The sequence below is a fragment of the Oryza brachyantha genome, chromosome 11, assembly GCF_000231095.2.
Source record: "Oryza brachyantha chromosome 11, ObraRS2, whole genome shotgun sequence".
Classification (NCBI taxonomy): Eukaryota; Viridiplantae; Streptophyta; class Magnoliopsida; order Poales; family Poaceae; genus Oryza; species Oryza brachyantha.
This window is the reverse complement of record NC_023173.2, coordinates 2,421,016-2,440,686: the sequence shown is the minus strand read 5'-3', so window position 1 is coordinate 2,440,686 and position 19,671 is coordinate 2,421,016. Positions and strand designations below refer to the sequence as shown.

The 19,671-nt window shown below is 39.2% G+C and overlaps 2 protein-coding genes and 1 pseudogene across 4 annotated transcripts; 2 read left to right on the top strand and 1 right to left on the bottom strand.

Annotated features, from left to right (window-relative positions):
- The first annotated feature begins 1,161 nt into the window (after nucleotides 1-1,161).
- LOC102700210 lies at nucleotides 1,162-4,489 on the top strand. The gene is made up of 8 exons (XM_006647253.2): nucleotides 1,162-1,477; nucleotides 1,598-1,696; nucleotides 2,283-2,442; nucleotides 2,518-2,697; nucleotides 2,788-2,922; nucleotides 3,520-3,602; nucleotides 3,705-3,798; nucleotides 3,899-4,489. Exons 1-8 carry the CDS (start codon nucleotides 1,200-1,202, stop codon nucleotides 3,983-3,985), a joined length of 1,116 nt encoding a protein of 371 aa, XP_006647316.1. The 5' UTR covers nucleotides 1,162-1,199; the 3' UTR covers nucleotides 3,986-4,489.
- An 828-nt stretch (nucleotides 4,490-5,317) lies between these two features.
- LOC102702075 lies at nucleotides 5,318-9,127 on the bottom strand (annotated as a pseudogene).
- Nucleotides 9,128-9,449: 322 nt separating this feature from the next.
- Nucleotides 9,450-14,391, top strand: LOC102699930 (protein FAM135B-like). 3 transcript variants are annotated; one of them, XM_015833365.2, is made up of 14 exons: nucleotides 9,450-9,620; nucleotides 9,975-10,060; nucleotides 10,438-10,592; nucleotides 10,667-10,731; nucleotides 10,860-11,046; nucleotides 11,347-11,610; nucleotides 11,709-11,842; nucleotides 11,983-12,172; nucleotides 12,283-12,342; nucleotides 12,423-12,674; nucleotides 12,766-13,024; nucleotides 13,111-13,316; nucleotides 13,499-13,549; nucleotides 13,663-14,391. In XM_015833365.2, the coding sequence occupies exons 1-14, from the start codon at nucleotides 9,553-9,555 to the stop codon at nucleotides 13,957-13,959; spliced, it is 2,274 nt and encodes a 757-aa protein (XP_015688851.1). In that variant the 5' UTR covers nucleotides 9,450-9,552; the 3' UTR covers nucleotides 13,960-14,391. The 3 variants fall into 3 exon arrangements, with proteins under 3 accessions (XP_015688851.1, XP_015688852.1, XP_015688853.1); XM_015833366.1 differs by lacking the exon at nucleotides 9,450-9,620 and having other exon boundaries at nucleotides 9,974-10,060; nucleotides 10,425-10,592; XM_015833367.1 differs by lacking the exon at nucleotides 9,450-9,620 and having other exon boundaries at nucleotides 10,005-10,060; nucleotides 10,521-10,592.
- Nucleotides 14,392-19,671: the final 5,280 nt, after the last annotated feature.

The window sequence follows — 19,671 nt, the reverse complement described above, 5'->3', positions numbered from 1 at the left end:
AGTATCAATTTTTTAAATATTTTAATAACTATTTAGTTGACATAAAAGCAACGGCAACGGATAAACATCTCACCGTACGTATGCTAAAAGTATGTGAAATTGTTCACCTTCTGCTATATAAACGTACGACGTGCACACATCTGACTAAACAATGTGGCCGTGGCGGTGGCGGTGGCCGCGGAGGAGCGCGCCGGCGTCGGTGGGCGACAATCGCAACCTCGACATCGTCGAGCAGCAACGACTGGAGCAGCAAGTGGACGTCGAGACCGGGTCGACGTCGTCCGACCACTGGGCGTCGCCGGCGGGGTTGCCTGTGGAGGAGCATGTCCACGTCGAGGCCGGCGCCCCGGTGGGTGTGGAGGCCGCCGTGTCGGCGTCGGAGGATTCCGGCAGCAGCGAGGGTGGTTACAGCAGCAGCGACGACGGCGGCGCCGGGGCGGCGGATGGTATTAGCCCCCGCGGCCGCAGGAGGAGGAGGAGGAGGTGGAGGCCGCGGCGGCGGCGGGGGAGCGGCGGGGCGCCGCCGCTGTTCATTGTGCTCGCCCCCGCCGTGATCCTGCTCGCGGCGGTCATGGCGCTCGTGTGGCGTCGTCGGAGCAGGAGCCGCCGCCGCGCCGCCGCCGGGAGCTGGATCGGTGACGGCCCGCGCACTGAGCCGCCGTCACCGGCGGCGGCTTCGCCGTAGTAATTGTATTTTGTACGCATGTACGTACGCAGCTGTGTGTATACTCTCTCCTATTTTAAATACTTGTCGCTAGTTACTGCTCTCTCCAATTTTTTTAATTGACACTTTAGAATTTTGGATTTACATTTTTACCATTTGTTTTATTTAAATTTCTTTTCTAAACATACAAAATTATAAATCATATTAAAATTATTTAAGTGATAAATTAGCAATCAATAATTACATAAATTCTTAAGTAGATAAAAGATCAATAACGTCAATTAAAAGAAGACATGATTACTCACTTTAATGACATGTCTTTTTTTATGAAAAGTTAATATATGTTTAAGTTAGCCATATTAGTAATGTTCATCGTGTATTCATATAAATATGTAGTTTTTATTAATTACAAACTAAATATTTACGAGTTACTAATGTTCAAAATAACTAGTATATAGACCGACACATACACTTGCCAAGGATGGGCCGGGTTCTATTTCAGGCCCATCTACTGAAAAAAGGAAAAGAAAAACTAATGCTACGCCGCCGCCTCCTCCTCAGCAGTGGCGTCACCTCGCCGGCGGCGCCCGAGCTCCGGCGAGCCTTCCGCTCGGAGGCCTCCCTCGAGGCCATCCGCTCGCACACACAGCCCTCCAAGGACACCGCCGACTCCGATGGCCCCGCCGCGCACCTCGCGCTCTACAACTACCCCACCTTCGCCGGCGCATACGCCGCGCTCGCCGCCCACCTCTTCCACCGCCGCCTCCACCGACGACTCCTCGTTCTCCCCTTCTCCTCCGTTCATCCCTTCAGGTTTTCCCCCTCGCCCTGTACCACCCTCGCCATTTTAATCAGCTCTCGCACACGCTTCTTTCTTAGTTCATGGTGGTGTGTGTTCTAAATGGAAATGCTCGAAATTGATGGAACAAACAGAGCTGAAGATTTTGAGTCTGCGGGGTTCCAGACGTGCTACCTGTTGGATTTCATCGGGCCAAACAACTTCGCTTTGGAGCTCTCTCGGTTCATCCCCAGGTGCGTCGACTTCCTTGCAGGAGCGAGTTATAGAAGAAATGCGATGATGAACAATTAGAAAATTAGGCAATATTTATATGATTTTTCAGTAGTTGATGAAACATACATAAATTAATCTGTTTAAGATTTATGTTTGCCGACAAATATGCTTTATGGGATTATTCGAGTATGAAAAAGTAAGTACTAACTTTTGTATGGAAGAAAGAAAATGAAGGAACAAAATGTAGTGTGTCCTTGCTACAATCTTTACACACACAGCGGCACAATGTTCAGAATAGTTCATGATGTATGCTGTTTATGGTGTGAGTATTTTAGTGCCTATGTGACTGAGATGTTGCTTTACATGTCCTTTGACCATTTTACCTGTATATGGTAGTGTATAACTGGAGTTACTGGCCACTTTTATAAAGCAAGTTACTTATATATGAGGACTTTTGCCAGTCATGACAATGTTCCCCTGAAATTTCTTTTTTCTGCGCACTGAATTTTCTTTGTTGAGAAAACTTTTGATCAGAAGTATAATTTATGAAAGCTTATGAGCAATCTAGTAGAGGAATATATCCTTCTGACATTGCAATTGATGCAGTGTAATTGCATTTGATCACCGGCAAAGTACACTAGCCAGAATCCCCCGTTTGGGGCATTGCCCAAGTAATCTTGAGCTTAACATTGACACAACAAGGAGCAGTGCTCAAGCTACATTTGGTTATTTCTCAAAGAAACTTGCCGGGACAAAATCTGATTCTGTGAGTTGGGAATATTTTATATTCCAGTTCATTATCTGGTGTCGTTTGAGTAATAAAAAGGTCTCTTTTGCACAGTATATTTGTGAGAACCTGTTGGAACAAGAAGATGAGGAACGGGTTTTTAATATTCTCAAATACATAGAAGATGCTGACCTACGCCAGTGGAAGCTGCCAAATGCTAAGGAATTTCAGACAGCACTCAGGGATGAGCGTGCCAAACTGAACTGTATCACAAATCCTCTAGTTTTTGAACAGGTAAGGATCTAACTGCTGCAGTCATACTTAGCAGTTTCTTTACTTTATCCCTTACATGGTGAATGACTGCATTAATGGTACCTTCAACAGCTGCTGCAACTTGATGTTTGCAATCTGCTTTCTAGGAGTAAGTTGCTTGCTCATGATCGCCTCGAGGCTGCAGTGAAGCTAATACACAAGCCTTTCAAGATTCAGCTTGGAAGAGGATCGTACGGTGAATGCCTTGTAAGTTAACAAGATGCTCTTTGCACTCTTATACTGTTTTCAATCATTTATGCACTGTCTAACTTGTGATAGCTTCTTAGCACCCTCCTTTTTGTTTTTGAAGCCTTCTGATTGGAGTGCTTTAGCAAAAGCATGCAGTATGCAGAAAGAGGCACTCTCGCATTATTGGTTTTTATAACTGGACATAAGCATCTGTTGTTCAAAGTTAGATGCCATAGCTCGTTCTTTTCTTCCTTCTTTAGTTGACTGCAGCATCTATCAATAGTTCAATGCAAATGGGGACAGATGAACAGCATAATTTCCTAGCTGATATCAGTCATGGATCCTAAATGGCTATGCCATGTGCAAATTATATATGTTTGTGCTTAAATGCTTCACAATATATGCTCATGAATTCTTGTGTTCCTGAAGTATTGTTATAAACCTTGTTTTCATTCTTGAACATGACCCGGCATCATAGTCTTCCTCTATAAATCGTTTGGCTAGTAAAACAATACCCATGGTGTTTTGGTGGTCGTATAATTTTACTTCCGAATGTTATAATTAGCATAAAAAGATGTATCATTTTCTGTATTACATTTATTTTCATACTATCAGGCAATCAGAGCAGATGGGAATTCAAAGTTGAGCCATGAAATCAGCTTGGAGTTGAGTCAGAGGAGTGCTGCTGCTGGACTAAGGTATAATCTTTATTCAAGTTTTAAAGCACATGAACTCAGAAATCATTCATACTTTACGTTGATCCATTAATTGTATTTAAGAGTTATCTTTTTCTTTCATAGACCTATCGGAGCAGTGGTCTTCATGCAACGTGGTCTCCTGAAGGTCTGCTTGAGGACAATGGACAATACCATTAATACAGCAGAGATTGCTAAAGTATGCTACCTTCCCTGATTGTTTCTATAATTTTGCGTTGCCTTAAAATTTAATAGGGTTTTAATTGATCATATGCTGCTTAATCATTAAAAATTGTTAGGCACATGGTGGTGGTGGACGACATAGCTCAAGTTCGTTTGTGCTAAGAATGGATGAATTCAACGCTTGGACCTCTGTCAACTCATAATTGATCTGGAGGCTGGAAATGAGTTCTTAACAATTCATGCAGAATTAGAGATAAAAGCATTAGGCTAGATGCAAGTTTCCTTAGCTGCGATGAAGAGGCAAAAAGGAGATGTTGGAGTATTCCAGGAAAATACTACTTGAGCTTTTGAATCTGCTCGTGGATGTTTGGTTTGCCGCCATTTTGAACCTTTGGTAATATATTGGCATCAAACCAAGCACCAATTTTATCCATGTTTTGGTAAACCAAAAGGTTAAAATGTTCGTTTAACAACAAACCAGCATAGAGGAGGAAAGATGTGCAACTTCATTGGTAATCCCTGCAACACAACGCAACCAATGTTCCTTTCAATTTACCTCCATGTAATGTCTGCATTCTCTGATGTTTTCAGCATTGTACATCGTGCAGAATTGTACTGGTGACTAGTTTGTGACCGGGTACCAGTTTTGGCTGATTTCTAGCCGATCATTGCATCCCAGATTAAATAGAAAGATACCTAGATACCATGTTTCCATAGGTTATGGAGGATTTGTGATGCTTGTCTGGTTTCCTGATTTTGACCAAATATCAATATCAGGATCAAGCAAAAATGATTTATTTTTCCTTTTTTTCTCTAAAATCTCAGAAAGTGGCATCACCTTTTAGATTGGTCTTCCAGAGTGATTACTGCAATCTTTCACAATTTGCTCAAAATTTTCTTTCGTTTTTAAAGATATGGAGAGTTTCAGAGATGACTTGATCTCAGCATTGTGAAATAAAATATAACCTCAAAGATCCAGAAAATCAACAAAATTTTTTAACATGGCAGTTTTATACCACAGGCAAAGTTAGATTGACATATATATCCTCAAATTTCCGGAAAAATGTTCAGTACTGCTAAACTACACCAGCACAAACCTGGCATCACAAATAAACCAATAAACCGTGGATGCTTATCGAATAAAATAAATAGAAGAATATTCTACCGTAAATCCGATCACTAGTGTTAATAAAACTAACCTCTAACTAAAAACATCCTCAAGCAACTCCAACTAGCCCAAAATGGCAGAAAATATCAGACAATCTCAGAATGGTGTGGCCATCAAATTGATGGCAGAAGAGGCTGGTTTATGGGGTTAGTATGACTGCATATTACCATTTCAGCCGCGCAAACTCGAGTTCTTTGCCTTCTGCAAACTGCCCAAGACACCGCCGAATAACTTAGGTAAGCTTGTAGCCTTCTGTACATTTTCCACGATTGAATTGTGACCGTAACCTCTATTGATTCTAGAGCAGTTCACTATACCATCGATGCCATGATTTTTCTTGCTAGAACAACCATTCTTACTAGTGTTCCATGAATTAATAATTTTGAAGAGTGAACTCTGTACTGCTGCTGCATCTCTTCCTGCCTCTTGGACCACCTCATGATTTTCATCATCAGTAGAAAAGGAGGTGTTTGTGATGGGATTCTTTGATCCATTGATTTTCTGATATAAACAAATCTACTAACTGGTGGATGCATTTCGCATGAAGGCATTCTTGAGGCTGACAGCCATGCTTCTGTAGTCCATGCACTAACTCCTTCCTGGCAAAAACAAACAACTACTGCATCCATTTCATATCGTAAAACTTGCTAGCCTTGTCTATATTCATCAATTGATGAATGTGTATAATTTATATATATTGTCTAGATTCATTAGTATCCATATAAATCTAGGCAAGGCTAGAAAGTCTTATATTGTGAAACAAAAGGAGTAATTATGAGGGAAGCTTTACTAAGAAATGATTATCAAAGCTTCTAATTATATTTGAGGTGAGACATTTGGATTCATGTCAAAAGTATAAATAAGAATAACATGAGATGAAATGATTGAGCTTTCATTTGTTTGGAGACTGCATTTATTTTAGTATCTACTTTGATAAGATTTACATTGGCAACATCTATAGTAAAATCAGGAACCTTATCAACCCACATGCTACCATATTCAGTTCTTAACACTTCGGTTATCTCTTGGTGCTGTCGCGGGAGATTAATTTCTGCTCAGGCTATAAATAGACACAATTATGGGAAACAGGGAAAGTCATATGATTGTAAAACATGATGGACTGGGCACTGGAAATTATAATTCATTACTGAGTGCCATTACAAATACATAAACCACATTGCAGCTTATTGAATACTACTACTAATCAGCATAGTGGCTGTAGTGCATCTAGCGCAAATAGATCTTCTGAAAGGTCAGTGAACAGATAAAGAAGAGGGTTTGATTTTTTGTGCTAATGAATGTCATGTGTATAACACTACCAATCTACCATGCACCTTATGTCTTGTCCATTACTCACTTTTGGTGGTAATCAACAATTTTTTTACCACAAAACTCAGCATGTTAACATTGTACACGAGCAGCTTGAGATCAGAACAGTGGACTTGCAGTATTCAGGATATTCTATTTTCATTCAATGTCAACTACATTTATTATCTGTGTATGTTGGAATTTGCTAAAGATAGAATTGCAGGCAAGGTAGCCACATTTATGTCATGTTAGATAAAAGTAATTTAAGAAGAATACCGTGTCTTTGCTTTTGAAACAAGATCTGATCCATGAGTGGTAGACAAATATTGCTCTAGTGCATCCCAGAAGTAAGATTTCTTGAACAATTCAATTCCTACTTGCTGTGCACTCGCAGTAGCAGCTGTTTCTACAAATGCAGATTCTTTTTCTGATTCTTCCCTTGTCCACCATTGATATGTACTGAATTTTGTTATCTGAGTCTGGTTTCCCAGATGCCCACCACTTTGCAGCCCAGCTAAATATTCCTTTGCTTTTTTCTCCAAACTCGACTTTATGTTCAGCGTTGCTCATGTCAACTGATCTATTAGAATGGATGGTTGTATTTCCTACATTCTCCTTGACATTTAAATTATCAGATTGGTTATTAGCAGACATATTTGAGAAACTGCTACTAATTGATGAAGTGCTATGAAGATTGTTTCCATCTAAGTTATCAGTTCCGGAAAAGATCTTCAAGGTCCTTCTCAAAAGAGTGTTATGTTGGTTATTATTGTCATCCTGAGTTGGTAAATCATTAGAGCCTTTAGAATGGATATCATCTTGAGACGGATAAAGCATAGGCTTAACAGGCTCTGGGTCATTCCATAGTATAGAAATCCCTTCAAACAACCCTTTTTTGTTGACAGTGCTTTGAGCTCTTGAAAAGGCAGGACTAGTTCCAGCAGCACCCTCCACACCAGCTTCAGTAGAGTTTGCAGGTGTTTCAGTTGGTGTGTTCAAATCAACATGCGGAGCTTCCCTTTGGCTCCTACATAATGAATCATATTGAGAAGATGAGGCATCAACCGGTAGAATTTTCTTGTGGTCTGCAGATAAAGTATCTGACAGAGAAGGGACATGTGATGATGATGGCTTCTCATTCAGAGTCTTGCAGAGGCGTTTGACCTCACCACTGCTTTGAGCAGAACTCATTCCTTTGTAACTTTGCGTAGCAGGCTCCATTGATCTATTGAAAATCCCAACTACAGCAGGTTGGCTTCTTTCACCTGGTAGAGGATCTATAAACTTCACAACATCAGGCATTGCTTGGAGAAGGGAAGAAAAGCTTTTGAAGCCAAAATATCGCCTATCCATAGACACATTATTCTTTTTAAGCTCTGCTCGAAGATTTTGAAGACTGATACCTTCAGGAAAGGAGTACAGTGCTTGCCTAACCCCATTGGCCACAGATTTGGGTAAAATAGGTGGTTTCACTTGCTTGGTATGTGGCTGTAAAGCCATGGAGTCCTTGAACTCTGAGGTCAGGAACGGGTCATCAAGGGGTTCCCTGTAGTGACCATACGAAGAAAAAGATATACCATCAGGTGGTTGGTTATAATATTTTGGTGCAAAATCCAACCCTTTAACTAAAGCATCCCATGGCCACATAATTGTTGCTGCACCACACAATACACTAGATTCAGCACTGGGACAGGCAAGTAGTACATTATAATTGCTCATCCGAAGGCGATGCAGAATGTTTGCAAGGCCTTTGTTGCCAGATATAAGGAAGAAATGGACCGGTGGAGGATTCTGAGCAATCCAATAGGTCAGATAAGCCATGCATGATAGGTTGGAACCATCCTTTCCACCTGCAACACCAACTAGTTATTAGTATGGAGTATCATGCATGCAATGGAGCAAGAACATTAGATATGCAAAATGGAAGCTACTCTAAACTTTCTCCTTAAACATGAAAATCATAAACTTGAAAGCATAGCAATGATTGATTTGCAAGTTGCAACCATCCAGTACTCTGCAAATTTGTATGATGAATGCGTATGATGATACATTGCTGACAACTGGAGAAACTCAATACCATATCGTATATCATAGAAGCAGAGGATAATTGTGCTACCTCCAATTCCACCTCCCAAACCCGATTACACACAAATTATAACACAATCAACTAGAAGCATTAAAAAAGGAAGCATTAGAAAAAGGGTGATGGTTTTACATATAACCCAATCAATCAGGAATTCAGAAACATTAAAAAGGATGATCTTTTATGCTAGAGAATCCACACCATGATTACCAAAAAGATGATCCTAGACAATCCGCATAATGAAGTAATACCAAAAGGAAAATCCTACAACTCCACATAATGAATTAATACCAAAAGGATGATCTTTTACCCTAGACAATCCACATCATGAATTAATTCCAAATGGCACTTCTTAGATGAGTACCGAATTTGGGATAGGTTGGGAAAACTCAACTGGAAGGCACGTGAGAGAACGCGACTCCGGTGGCGGAGAGAGCCTCCTGGACGGCGCGTGGGAACACGTAGGCGTTGCCGAAGGCGGTGATCTCGACGGGGCCGCGGATGCCGGCGGCCCGCAGCGCCGCCGTGACGCGCGGGACGAGTCGGCACGGGTTGGCGCCCCGCGGGAGGCGGCAGCTCTCGAAGTCCCACCACACCGACACCTTCACCGCCCTCGTCTCCTCCTCACCCGCCCCCTGACTCTGCCGGAGCTCCTCCCCTCGCCACCGCTCGCCGCCGTAGGCGCCCGGCGCCCCAACTGCGGCGGCTTGAGAGCTAATGCATCGGCGATGGAGGAGGAGCAGGGCGTCGCTGCGCGGGAGGAGAGCCCGCGGCAGCATGGCTGCGCCGGCGATCGACGGAGGCGGCGGCGGCGCCGCCGGTGGGGTTCTCGAGGGTTTTATGGCCTCCTCCAGTGTTGGGCCGGCCCAGTACGCGAATGGTGTTACGGCCTCCTCCAGTATTGGGCCTCCACGTGCGGCTCAATAAGAGGCCTCGTGTTTTGGGCCTCCACGTGCGGCCCAATAAGAGGCCTCGTATTTTGGGCCTCCACGTGCGGCCCAATAAGAGGCCTCATGGTTTGGGCCGTGACGCGCGCGGCCCAGTGGTGAAGACAAGAATAGAAGAGGCAGGTGGAAGGAGAGGAGAGGAGAGGAGAGGTAAAATGGGAGGAGGGGAGGGGCGATCTCGCCGGCGTTAGTGGGGGAGCGGGTCGGGGGGGTGGCCGATCTCGACGCCGACTCACTCCGGCTGCGGGTCTCCGGTGGGGCGTGATGGAGACGGCGCACGAGGTGGCCATCTACATCGACCGCTTCCACAACCTCGACCTGTTCCAACAAGGGTAAGCAATGCTGGGCTTCTTTTTTTTTTTTGCTTTCTTTGATGAATTTGAGATTCACCTAGTTTTGCAGTATGATAATATTTTATTGTTGTGAATTGTTTCACGGTGAAATGTGGAGAATTTGATCCAGGGGCATACAGAATATTTACAAACGAAAAATAATTTGCAAATAAAACTTTTATATAGGTACTTTTAGTGATATAAAAGCAAAAGTTAGAAAATAAGATACAATGAAAATACATAAAATTAACTCCAAATTTAAAGTTGAAAAAAATTCAAAATTTGATTTATAAGCATGATCTTAAGCGAAAAATGAGGTCCAATTTCATCAGGTGGTTGTATTTGTGTGTACAGATGGTACCGGTTGAAGATTAGTGCAGCGTGGGAGGAGGATGAGTGCAGGGCGCCCGTGTCTCCTGCCAGGGTCGTGCAGTATGAAGGTTTGTGCATTTCTTGCAGCTGTTTGATTATCGCAAATTTGCATTAGCTGATATCATATACTGCTTCAGTTAATCAGATTAATTGACAGTCACCAATCTGCATATTTACCATCGTTCTGGTAATGTTAAAATCAACATCTGTTCACCTTGCCAAGATTTTTATTTTATTTTGTACACAATGTTCATCTGTTCTTGATTAGTTTGTTTTCAACTAAAATCAATTCAGAATGCTTAATAACTTGGCAATCGTAATCAATTGTGTTAGGTCAGAAATTTCTTTTGCTTGTTTTCTTTTTCTTTCTTTTTTCTTGTTTAGCATCTTCTTAAACTGTCAACATTTAGCTAATACATAATGACATGCTAGGTGGATTATGCAGTTCCTGATATTGGTTCGAAGGGTGCATTTGGCCTTTGGAAAATAGATGATGTTGACAATAGCTTCTATACACAACCATTTCAGATTAAATTTTCTAGACAGGATATTTTCCTATCAGTTATGGTGTCTTTCTACATACCCAACACCGAAGATGAGGTTAGTTTAATTTTCTTTCCCACCTGTATGATATTTAGTAGGTCTAATTTGAACTTCTGCTCTCTCCATTCTAGGGTCCAGCAACCTCGTCTGTAATATTAAAATTTGAGCTCATCTATGTTCCAACAATTGAAAACAGGTATATTCTTTGCTTTCCTTTTTCGATCTTATTTCTTGCTCAGTATATGTTATTCATTGTAAAGTGCCTATGCCTATAAATCAGCACCCATCAGTCAGTACTGAAGTGTCTTCCATTTTATATTGTAGGACTGAAATTGACGATCCAGATGACATATATTTTGTCCCTGTGCACGAATTCAGGATCCCATACACAGCACTCCTGGGGTTACACACATATTTTCCTGTCCACTTTGATGCTTTCCACCCTGTGCTTGTTGATCTAACAATGCATATCGTGTACCTAAAAGCTGGTGTGACCAAATCACCACAGAAGGTATACAGGTTTGTGATACTTTAGCTTTAATATTCTTAGATACTGCCATACTGGTGACCTTAGAAAAGCTTGTCTGAGAGAAGAGACTTCTAGAATATTTGATGAATCTGGCAATATTTTAGTATGAACATATGTTTTCCGGAAAGAAAGGATGTTGAACGTATATATGGTAATCTAAAATGTTATCAAGGATTGGGTGCAGTACCACATATGCTTGTGCTTGTGCATATTACCAATAGGCATATCATAACCTGAACAACTTGATTTCACTTATTATCCCTAAAATCTGCCAATTTGCAGGCACCTGAGCAAGGCTTATGCTCAAAAGCATGTTATATTATAAAGGCATTATTAACTTCTAGAGAAATTTTGCTTGAGGAAGTGATGAAGATGAGTGCTGGTATTGGTAAAACTCTTGAAGATTTAGATGATGCTGATTTAACGCTAGTTAAACATGATTCAAACGATTCATCAAAGGCAGGCTTGCCTAAATATAGCAAAGGGTTCTCTGCACCCACGAAGTGCATTGGCCACCTTACTGGCGTTTTACATAATCTAATAGAGGTATACTTGGTTTTTCTCTCTGGAAAGTCAAAGTGACATTTTTTTGTCACATACGGTACTTTTACTAACTGTTTATTGTTCTTATACAACTAATCCAGAGATCTGATAATGTGGTTCGGAGCACTAATGACATTCTGCTGTACACCCTTTCCAAGGAAGATTTGTTGGAATTATTTCAAACTGTGAGCAGCCAAGTTTCATTTTTATGGAATGCGTTCTTGAAATTTCATAGGTGAGGTTGGCTGTCTTAGAATCAAGATGGTCGTTGGTTACTTCTCTGTTCTCTCATATGCTGGTGTGATGATTTGTTAATTGTTTGTTCCTGTTGTTTAATTTTTTCCTGTTAAACCAAAGTTTTGAGATCTATTACAGGGAAAATAAAATCAAGATAATGAATCATTTGCACAGTATTTGGGATGCTGACCGGAAATCGGAATGGTCGATATGGATTGTTCATTCAAAAGTTGACATTCCACATCGTTACTTGCGCAGTTTGAGTGGCAAGTCGTCTCCTCGCCATTCACTTCTAAGGAGCCCTAGTTCAAGAAAATCACATCCTGATGTAATTGTCTTATCTTGATGTTTACAGTGATTATCTGTCCCTTTTTACCATCTGTTTTGTTAATTAATAGTATTTTCTTGTCACATTGTGACGGTTCCATATATTTGTAGCCTGTACAGAGTTCTTCTTCACGGGCAGAACTCCACAGAAGAAGTATATCACAGATGAAGGTTGGTAATAGGTCTGTGTTGATATCTGGAACAATTTGCATTATTCCAGAAAAGGATACTAACAGGAAGCATTTTTGCAGATTAATGGACGGTCCATTCAAGATTTGCAAATTTATGCTAATCCTTCAGAAATTCCTGTTGTTCACATAGAACAGCATGTCATGGTTGTTCCACAACATGGTTCTAGCAAGCTTTTGGTAAGAAGTGCTTCAGAGGCAAGCAATACTACTGTACAGCACAAGATACATGGAAAACATGTGGGAAGAATGCCTAGCTATGGTGGAAATATTGGGCATACATTACGAGCTGTTGTTTTTGTGCATGGATTTCAGGCAAGTGTCTTCGGACTTGTAGTGATGTTTTTTTATCTCATATATACATTGATGAAACATTGGCAACTTCTGTTGACTCAAATGAAATCAGGGGCATCATCTGGATTTACGTCTTATTAGAAACCAATGGCTACTACGTGATCCTGGAGCTGAATGCCTACTGTCTCAGACAAATGAAGACAGAACATCTGGAGATTTAAAGGAAATGGGTAGGAGGCTATCAAACGAGGTAGTTGCATTCCTCAAAAGGAAAATTGATAGGTATTCAAGAAATGGAGGCTTCAGAGAGTTAAAGCTTAGTTTTGTTGGTCATTCCATTGGAAACATTATCATCAGAAGTGCCCTAGCAGGTAGTTTCCAACTTTACAAGGATTTTACTTCCAAATATGGTAGCTGGCTCTATCTGACTAACTCATCAGTTCTTCCCATTCAACAGAGCCCAAGATGCAACCATTTTTGAAGAACCTATACACATATATGTCGATATCTGGGCCTCACTTAGGTTACTGGTACAGCTCAAATTCTCTGTTCAACTCTGGCCTGTGGCTTATGAAAAGGCTCAAGGGAGTTCAATGCATGCATCAGCTCACTTTCAGCGATGAACAAGACCCCCAGAATACATTTTTCTACAGGCTGTGCAAGGTAGATCAACTCTCTGTCATTAGTGTTGGAATATATATCTTCAGTAACTAAACTTAACCATGAGAATTAATTTTTCCAAAGTTAAAGCTGGACTAGGAATTACAGAGTAGCTCTGTATGAACTCAACTTCTTTTTGGATAATGGAAGCTACTCAAACTTCTTATGCAATTTTTTATCTTCAGCTGAAGACACTAGATAGCTTCAAAAACATCATCTTGGTATCATCACCACAGGTACCTTCTTGCTTAAACATCAGCAGTATATTTTTCAACCACATTTGCTTGCGTCGCATGATTTGATTATCCGACACCTTTTGCCAAATTAACAACTCTGCTTGCTTAACTAGGATGGGTATGTTCCATATCATTCAGCAAGAATCGACATCTGCCCTGCCTCTTCTTCAGATAGCTCGACGAGAGGGCAGGTGTTCACCGAGATGCTGAACAACTGCCTGGACCAGATCCGCGCGCCGTCGTCCGAGATGCGGGTGTTCATGCGCTGCGATGTGAGCTTCGACCAGTCCTCCCATGGCCGTCGCCGGAGCCTCAACACCATGATCGGCAGAGCTGCTCACATCGAGTTCCTGGAGAATGATCTGTATGCCAGGTTCATCATGTGGTCCTTCCCTGACTTCTTCCGATGATGGAGCACATATTTTACTCCTCGCATCCCGGAATTCACTGGACCAGCTAAATATAAGAGGTTTTTACCGTCCTTGAAAAGATAACTTAAGCTACCACATTTTTTAATGTAAAAAATATGGTATCTTAAGATACCACTAAAAAATATGATATCTTAAGATTCCAAAAATTTATACTAAAATTTTTGGTACCTTAAGTTACTTTTAGGGATGGCAAAAAAGCCCTAAATATAAGCCTGAAGCCTGGCCACCATTTCAGACTGCTGCAGATGTGGTCTGCAAAATTAATTCTTTGTTGTATTATTACGTGTATGTAGTGCAAACCATATATCAAATCAATTAAGGAAGAGTGGTTTTATGTACTTGAGAATATACTCCCTCAAGTCATGAATATTTGACATTCTGGGACAAGATTTTGTTATATTTTTTAAATGTTGGTCATCAATTTTATATTAGAATAGACTAATCTAACAAGTTTATGATATTATGGTAGCAGTTGTGGAGGCAATCATATGCTTGCTATTTTTTTTTTCTAAAACTGAGAACTTAAAAAGTTATCATGATCAAATTTTCAAAAGTCTGATTGACAATTATTCAAAATGTCAAATAGTTATCAATCAAGGTAGTGCTATGGTTTTGCTGGGTCGAAGTACTATTGCCTATCTTTTCGCTACTGTTTATACTTAAACCAAAATTTAAATTTTTCAATCTTAAACTTAGAGTTGATTTTAGAGGTTTTTCACCGAATTTTATTTTCTAGCCTTAACTTTTAGATTGCTAAGAGTACATATATAATTTTTTTATTTATAAAGTATTTTCATTTACAAATATTTCGTTTGATGAAAAAGCAAAACAATCATCATGGCATAAATGTTGGTGCAAGGTACATCTAATACCTTGACTTAGATGCCAAGGTAAAAATATACTATAACCGTAAAGAATCTCATTAGGCAAGCTGATATTTTAAATGAAATATGGAGCAATATTCGATGCAAGGAGTCTGTTTTACCCTTTTTAAAAAGCAATCACGTATAGGTTCCTGAGACTTTTCTTGGATATTTTTTTAAAAAAAAACTAAGAGAGGTGTAGCGTAAAAGTGTTAATCGGGTGTTAGTTTAGTGGGCCTACCCACCAATTTCATGAAGTGGGACCTTTTCACAAGGCCAAATTCACGTTGGGAGGGCATCGATTAAACTCTAATTAGGCACGTTTCTCAAACCGATAAACAATATATTTTCTTAAATATATATATAAATAATTAAAAATAATAATATTAATCCGTATTTTAAGTTAATTTGTATTCACTAATGATACCTCATTTTGCGAGATCTTCATCTAATTCATTCCCTCTCAAACTTACTATTAGAAGAGAAGACCAACATAATAAACCATTTCCTGTACAAACTATTTTTAGGCTCATTTATAACCCATGATTACAAGAAACATAAGATTTTGACAGAATTATAAGATAAAATAGAGGATTGTAAAACAAAAGAAAAAAACATAAATGATTGTTGGAACAGACCGTGGAAACGAATGCTAAAGAGACTCGAAGGAAATTTTTCAAGAGCTCGAAGCTTTCGCTAACTTTCCATCCAAACCTCTATAGGATCATCCATTCCAAAGAAATTTTAAAAGAAAATATAGGATTCAACCCTATATTTCGAAGGCCTTACTAGGAACCTTTTCCTATATGATTGAAATCCTTCAAGTTTCGTATGTTTTCTCCAAAAATCAAAGGAGACCTTAATGTACCCTCAACGAATACTCAATAATCTAAATTGAATGAGGCCATTCACCATATTATTGAAACAAATTATTTGCATCATGCTTCAAAAAAAATACGATTTCTTAAAAAAGGCCTCTTTTCCTTCAACGTTGTTTGGATTAATTGTTTTAAGCTATTTGTTAAGTTTATTTCTTAAAATATTTGATTTAGCTCTATAATCAAATTGATAATCCATTGTAATAATCTGCTCAACATTCTAAATAAAATGGGGAGTTAGAATAGATGCATTGAGCAATATACCCAAATCTAGTTACCGTTCTATATTTAAGTAAATAGTTCTTAGAGTGGTCATGCACCAATGCATGCACTCTCCGTTGGGGGTGATCGCTTGGTTATTTATGAAAAAAGTCAAACGATATATTTGTAAATAAAAAATAATTTTTAAACAACTTTTATATACGTGTTCCCAGTGATCTAGAAGCTAAAGCTAAAAAATAAACTATGATAAAAAAAACCATAAAATCAACTCTAAATTTAAAGTTGAAAATCCAAATATCTCGTCCTACAAGAATAAGTAAAAAAAATGAGAGGGTAAGTTGTCTTTCACCAAAAGATAGTTTAGCGCACCAATGAAACAACTTCGCAAGATAAAGTTGACATTTTAAAGCATCACCGTGTGCACTGTATTGTACGTTATCTTCGGCGCAAGACTCCATCGAAGAGTATACTGAGTGTGACACACATCATTTGGAATAAATAAAACAAATACATTTCCAATTAGCCAAGAGATTAATATTGTATAGATTTTCAGAATATTTGGTCATGACCAAACAAATTGACTGATTAATTTGGTCCATATATACTACTACCTCTGTCCCATAATATGTCCCATAATATAGAGGATTTTAACTATTCACTTATAATTTTTAACCATTCGTTTTATTTAAAAATTTAGTGTAAATATAAAAATTTATAAATAATACTTAAACTACTTTTAATAATAAACAAAATAAATAATACTTTTAAATTTTTTAAATAAGACGAGTAGTCAAATATTGTAAACAGAAAGTTAAAATCCCTTATAATCTAGGAAGAGGGAGTAGTGAAATTGCTGCAGTAATCAAAGATCGATGCAAAATATCACTGTCATAATGCCAATGCAAGCTTCCGGGAAATTCCAGCTCATGATCGATCGATCGGTAAGCGTACGTACAAACGAAGTATAGATGTCCACATAGAAATATACCCATTATATTGACCAAACTTGCTTACAAAACACACATTTCAACTCGGACAATAATCTAAGACCAACATGGCAACAAAATCTAAGACCAGACGGAATCTGAAATTTGTATTTTTTTTCATTCGTATCCGAAAATCTCTTCCGACATTTAGTCAAACGTTCGACGTGACTCTTTTGCCAAAAAATTTTAGCAACTGAACAAGGCCTGAGTCTTGGGATTACCGTGGGCACGAAGAAATCATGTAAAATCACGAGTACAACACCAATACTTGGTAAGGTCAAAACAAATATTGATCGATTGCAGGTCATCCTAGAAAAACATCAGGTGTGATAAAGTTATGGAGAACACCTCATCTTAGACCCAAAAGCTTCCACAAAAGTATAAGTGCATGTTTGTGGAACTTTAGATTATGAGAAACAGCTGCTTGGTTACCAATTTCTAAGAATCTGGAAAAACTCTGAAATCCAGCTTCTTAAGCTTCTGGCTTTTTAGTTTATTTTCTAGAATCTGTAACTATAGATTCTCAGAAGCTGTGGACCGTTTGGGACAGCTTTTGGCAAAAACGGCTTTTGAGAAAAGCTGTAGCTAGGAGAAGCACCCCTCAAACAGACTCTAAGAATTATACGTTCTTAGAGAGTTGGAAAGATAGAGAGCGAGAGATCTCTCTAGAGCTAAGCGACATCGATCTTATTTGTGTATCCTTGACATCTATGGTGAGTATGTGCAACACTTGTGCCACTTGGTTTATTCCAACCATATGTACTGATAGTCCTAAAAGTGCCAAAGATAGATAAGGCTAGAAGGTGTTTTGCATAGGGAGTTGGGGATGAGATTCAAGCGGGTAAATGCAAGGTGAACTAGCAAAAAATACGCACACCGGCAAAGATATGGAGGTCTAGGTGTATCAAACATTGACTTGGGTTGGTTGTGGTATGAATTTAGAGCTCTAAATAAACCATGGATATAATCACCTAATCCTTGCGATGATGTGGATATAGATCTCCTTACAGCATCAACAATAGTAGCCATAGGAAGCCACTGTAAGGTCTACTTTTTGAAATCTAGGTGGATAGAGGGACACCCTAAAAAGTTTAGTACCAAACTTATACAAGCACAGAAGAAGATAAAAAATCCAAGATGAACACTACACAAAGCATAACGGGTCAAGGAAATTCACCTAAACCTAACCATATCTCTTATGGCATGGATCCAATTGATGGAACGCACACATGATACAATCCATTAGAATTGCATGCCATCTGGAGAATACAGTGTGTGATTGGCATACCGAATTCATTATGCATGATTAAATCTGTTGTGGCGAAATTCATATAAAAACAGCTCTAGACGACTGATCTGTTGCGAAAGGTTGGCAAAATACCTACTGCTAACTCCACTTTAGAAACCTGGAGACAACTTGACATCTCATTCTATATTGCCCTTTCTCTAAAACGTGTGTGACGAGGTGCTAATTAATTAAGCAAGCTGCACTGCCAGCAAAGACGACTACGTTAATTTCTAATGTCACGAAGCTATGGAGCAATCAACGAGGAGATAATTGATGTGATGAGATGCAGTAAATGCATCATTGATGGGCCCAATGCTTACGTGGAGGCTTGGTTTATCTTTGTACCATCATCATTGTTCCATTCTAGATTATAAGACTTTCTGTTTTAACACGTAGCGGCCTCCTTGGCTAGCCTTTAAAAAAAAAAATCAGGTTTTAAGGTCAGTCTCAGTAGTGGTTTCGTAAGGGTTTTAATCTACTAAATAATATGCCGCATAGACAAAAATAGTGATGTTGCATAAAATTTATGATGAGAGTGATGAGTTGAGTTCCATAGAGATTTCAAACACGTTAAAAATATGTTTTGATCATATAATACTATTAAAAATCGCACGTTAAAATCTTACGCTGAAAATTGCCTAAGTAATTTCAAACAGAAAACCATTTGATTGACATCTTCTAGAAAAGGGGAGCCATTTGGATCGCTTTCATGCTATATAGCCGTCAGCGTATTGTGTGATCTAACTGCTTTGCTTTGTTTGAATGTATAAAAATTATTATCATGCACCAAATGCATGCACTCAATCTCATGTTATACATCTTCTTCTCAAAACGTAATTAAGAGCAGCAATGGAAGAGTTTGAGAGATTAAATGTTGACCTTTTTTTAATGTCACCACGTGCATGCACTCTTTGTGTATGTTATCTTCTGCGCAAGACTTGGAAGAGAGTACAGTTAGTGTGCATGATACATATCATTAGAAATAAATCAATATATATATATATATATATCCAAGTGGCCAAGAGATAGGGTAAGAGTCTCAGAATATTGGCCAGGACAGCTGGGCCTGAGTATACAAGGCCAATTAATTAATAATTAAAGAAATTGACTGTAAGTCTGTACTCCATCAACGATGGAGAATATCATGGTCAGACGCCAATGCAAGCTTACATAGACCGTTCGTCCCTCCGGCCAGTAAACCAAATTATCTCTTTTTTCGCGTGCGCGTTTTCTAAACTACTGATTTTTTATGAAAATTTTTTATAGAAAAGTTGATTTAAAAATTATATTAATTATTTTTATATTTTTATACCTAATAATTAATTAATTATATACTAATATATTAGTGTGTTTTTCCGCCGGTTATGTATCCTAACTGCCGAACGCGCCATACACTGATGCACATATTTCATACGTATTAGAACAGCTTTGAAAATATTTAAGAGCATGTTCAC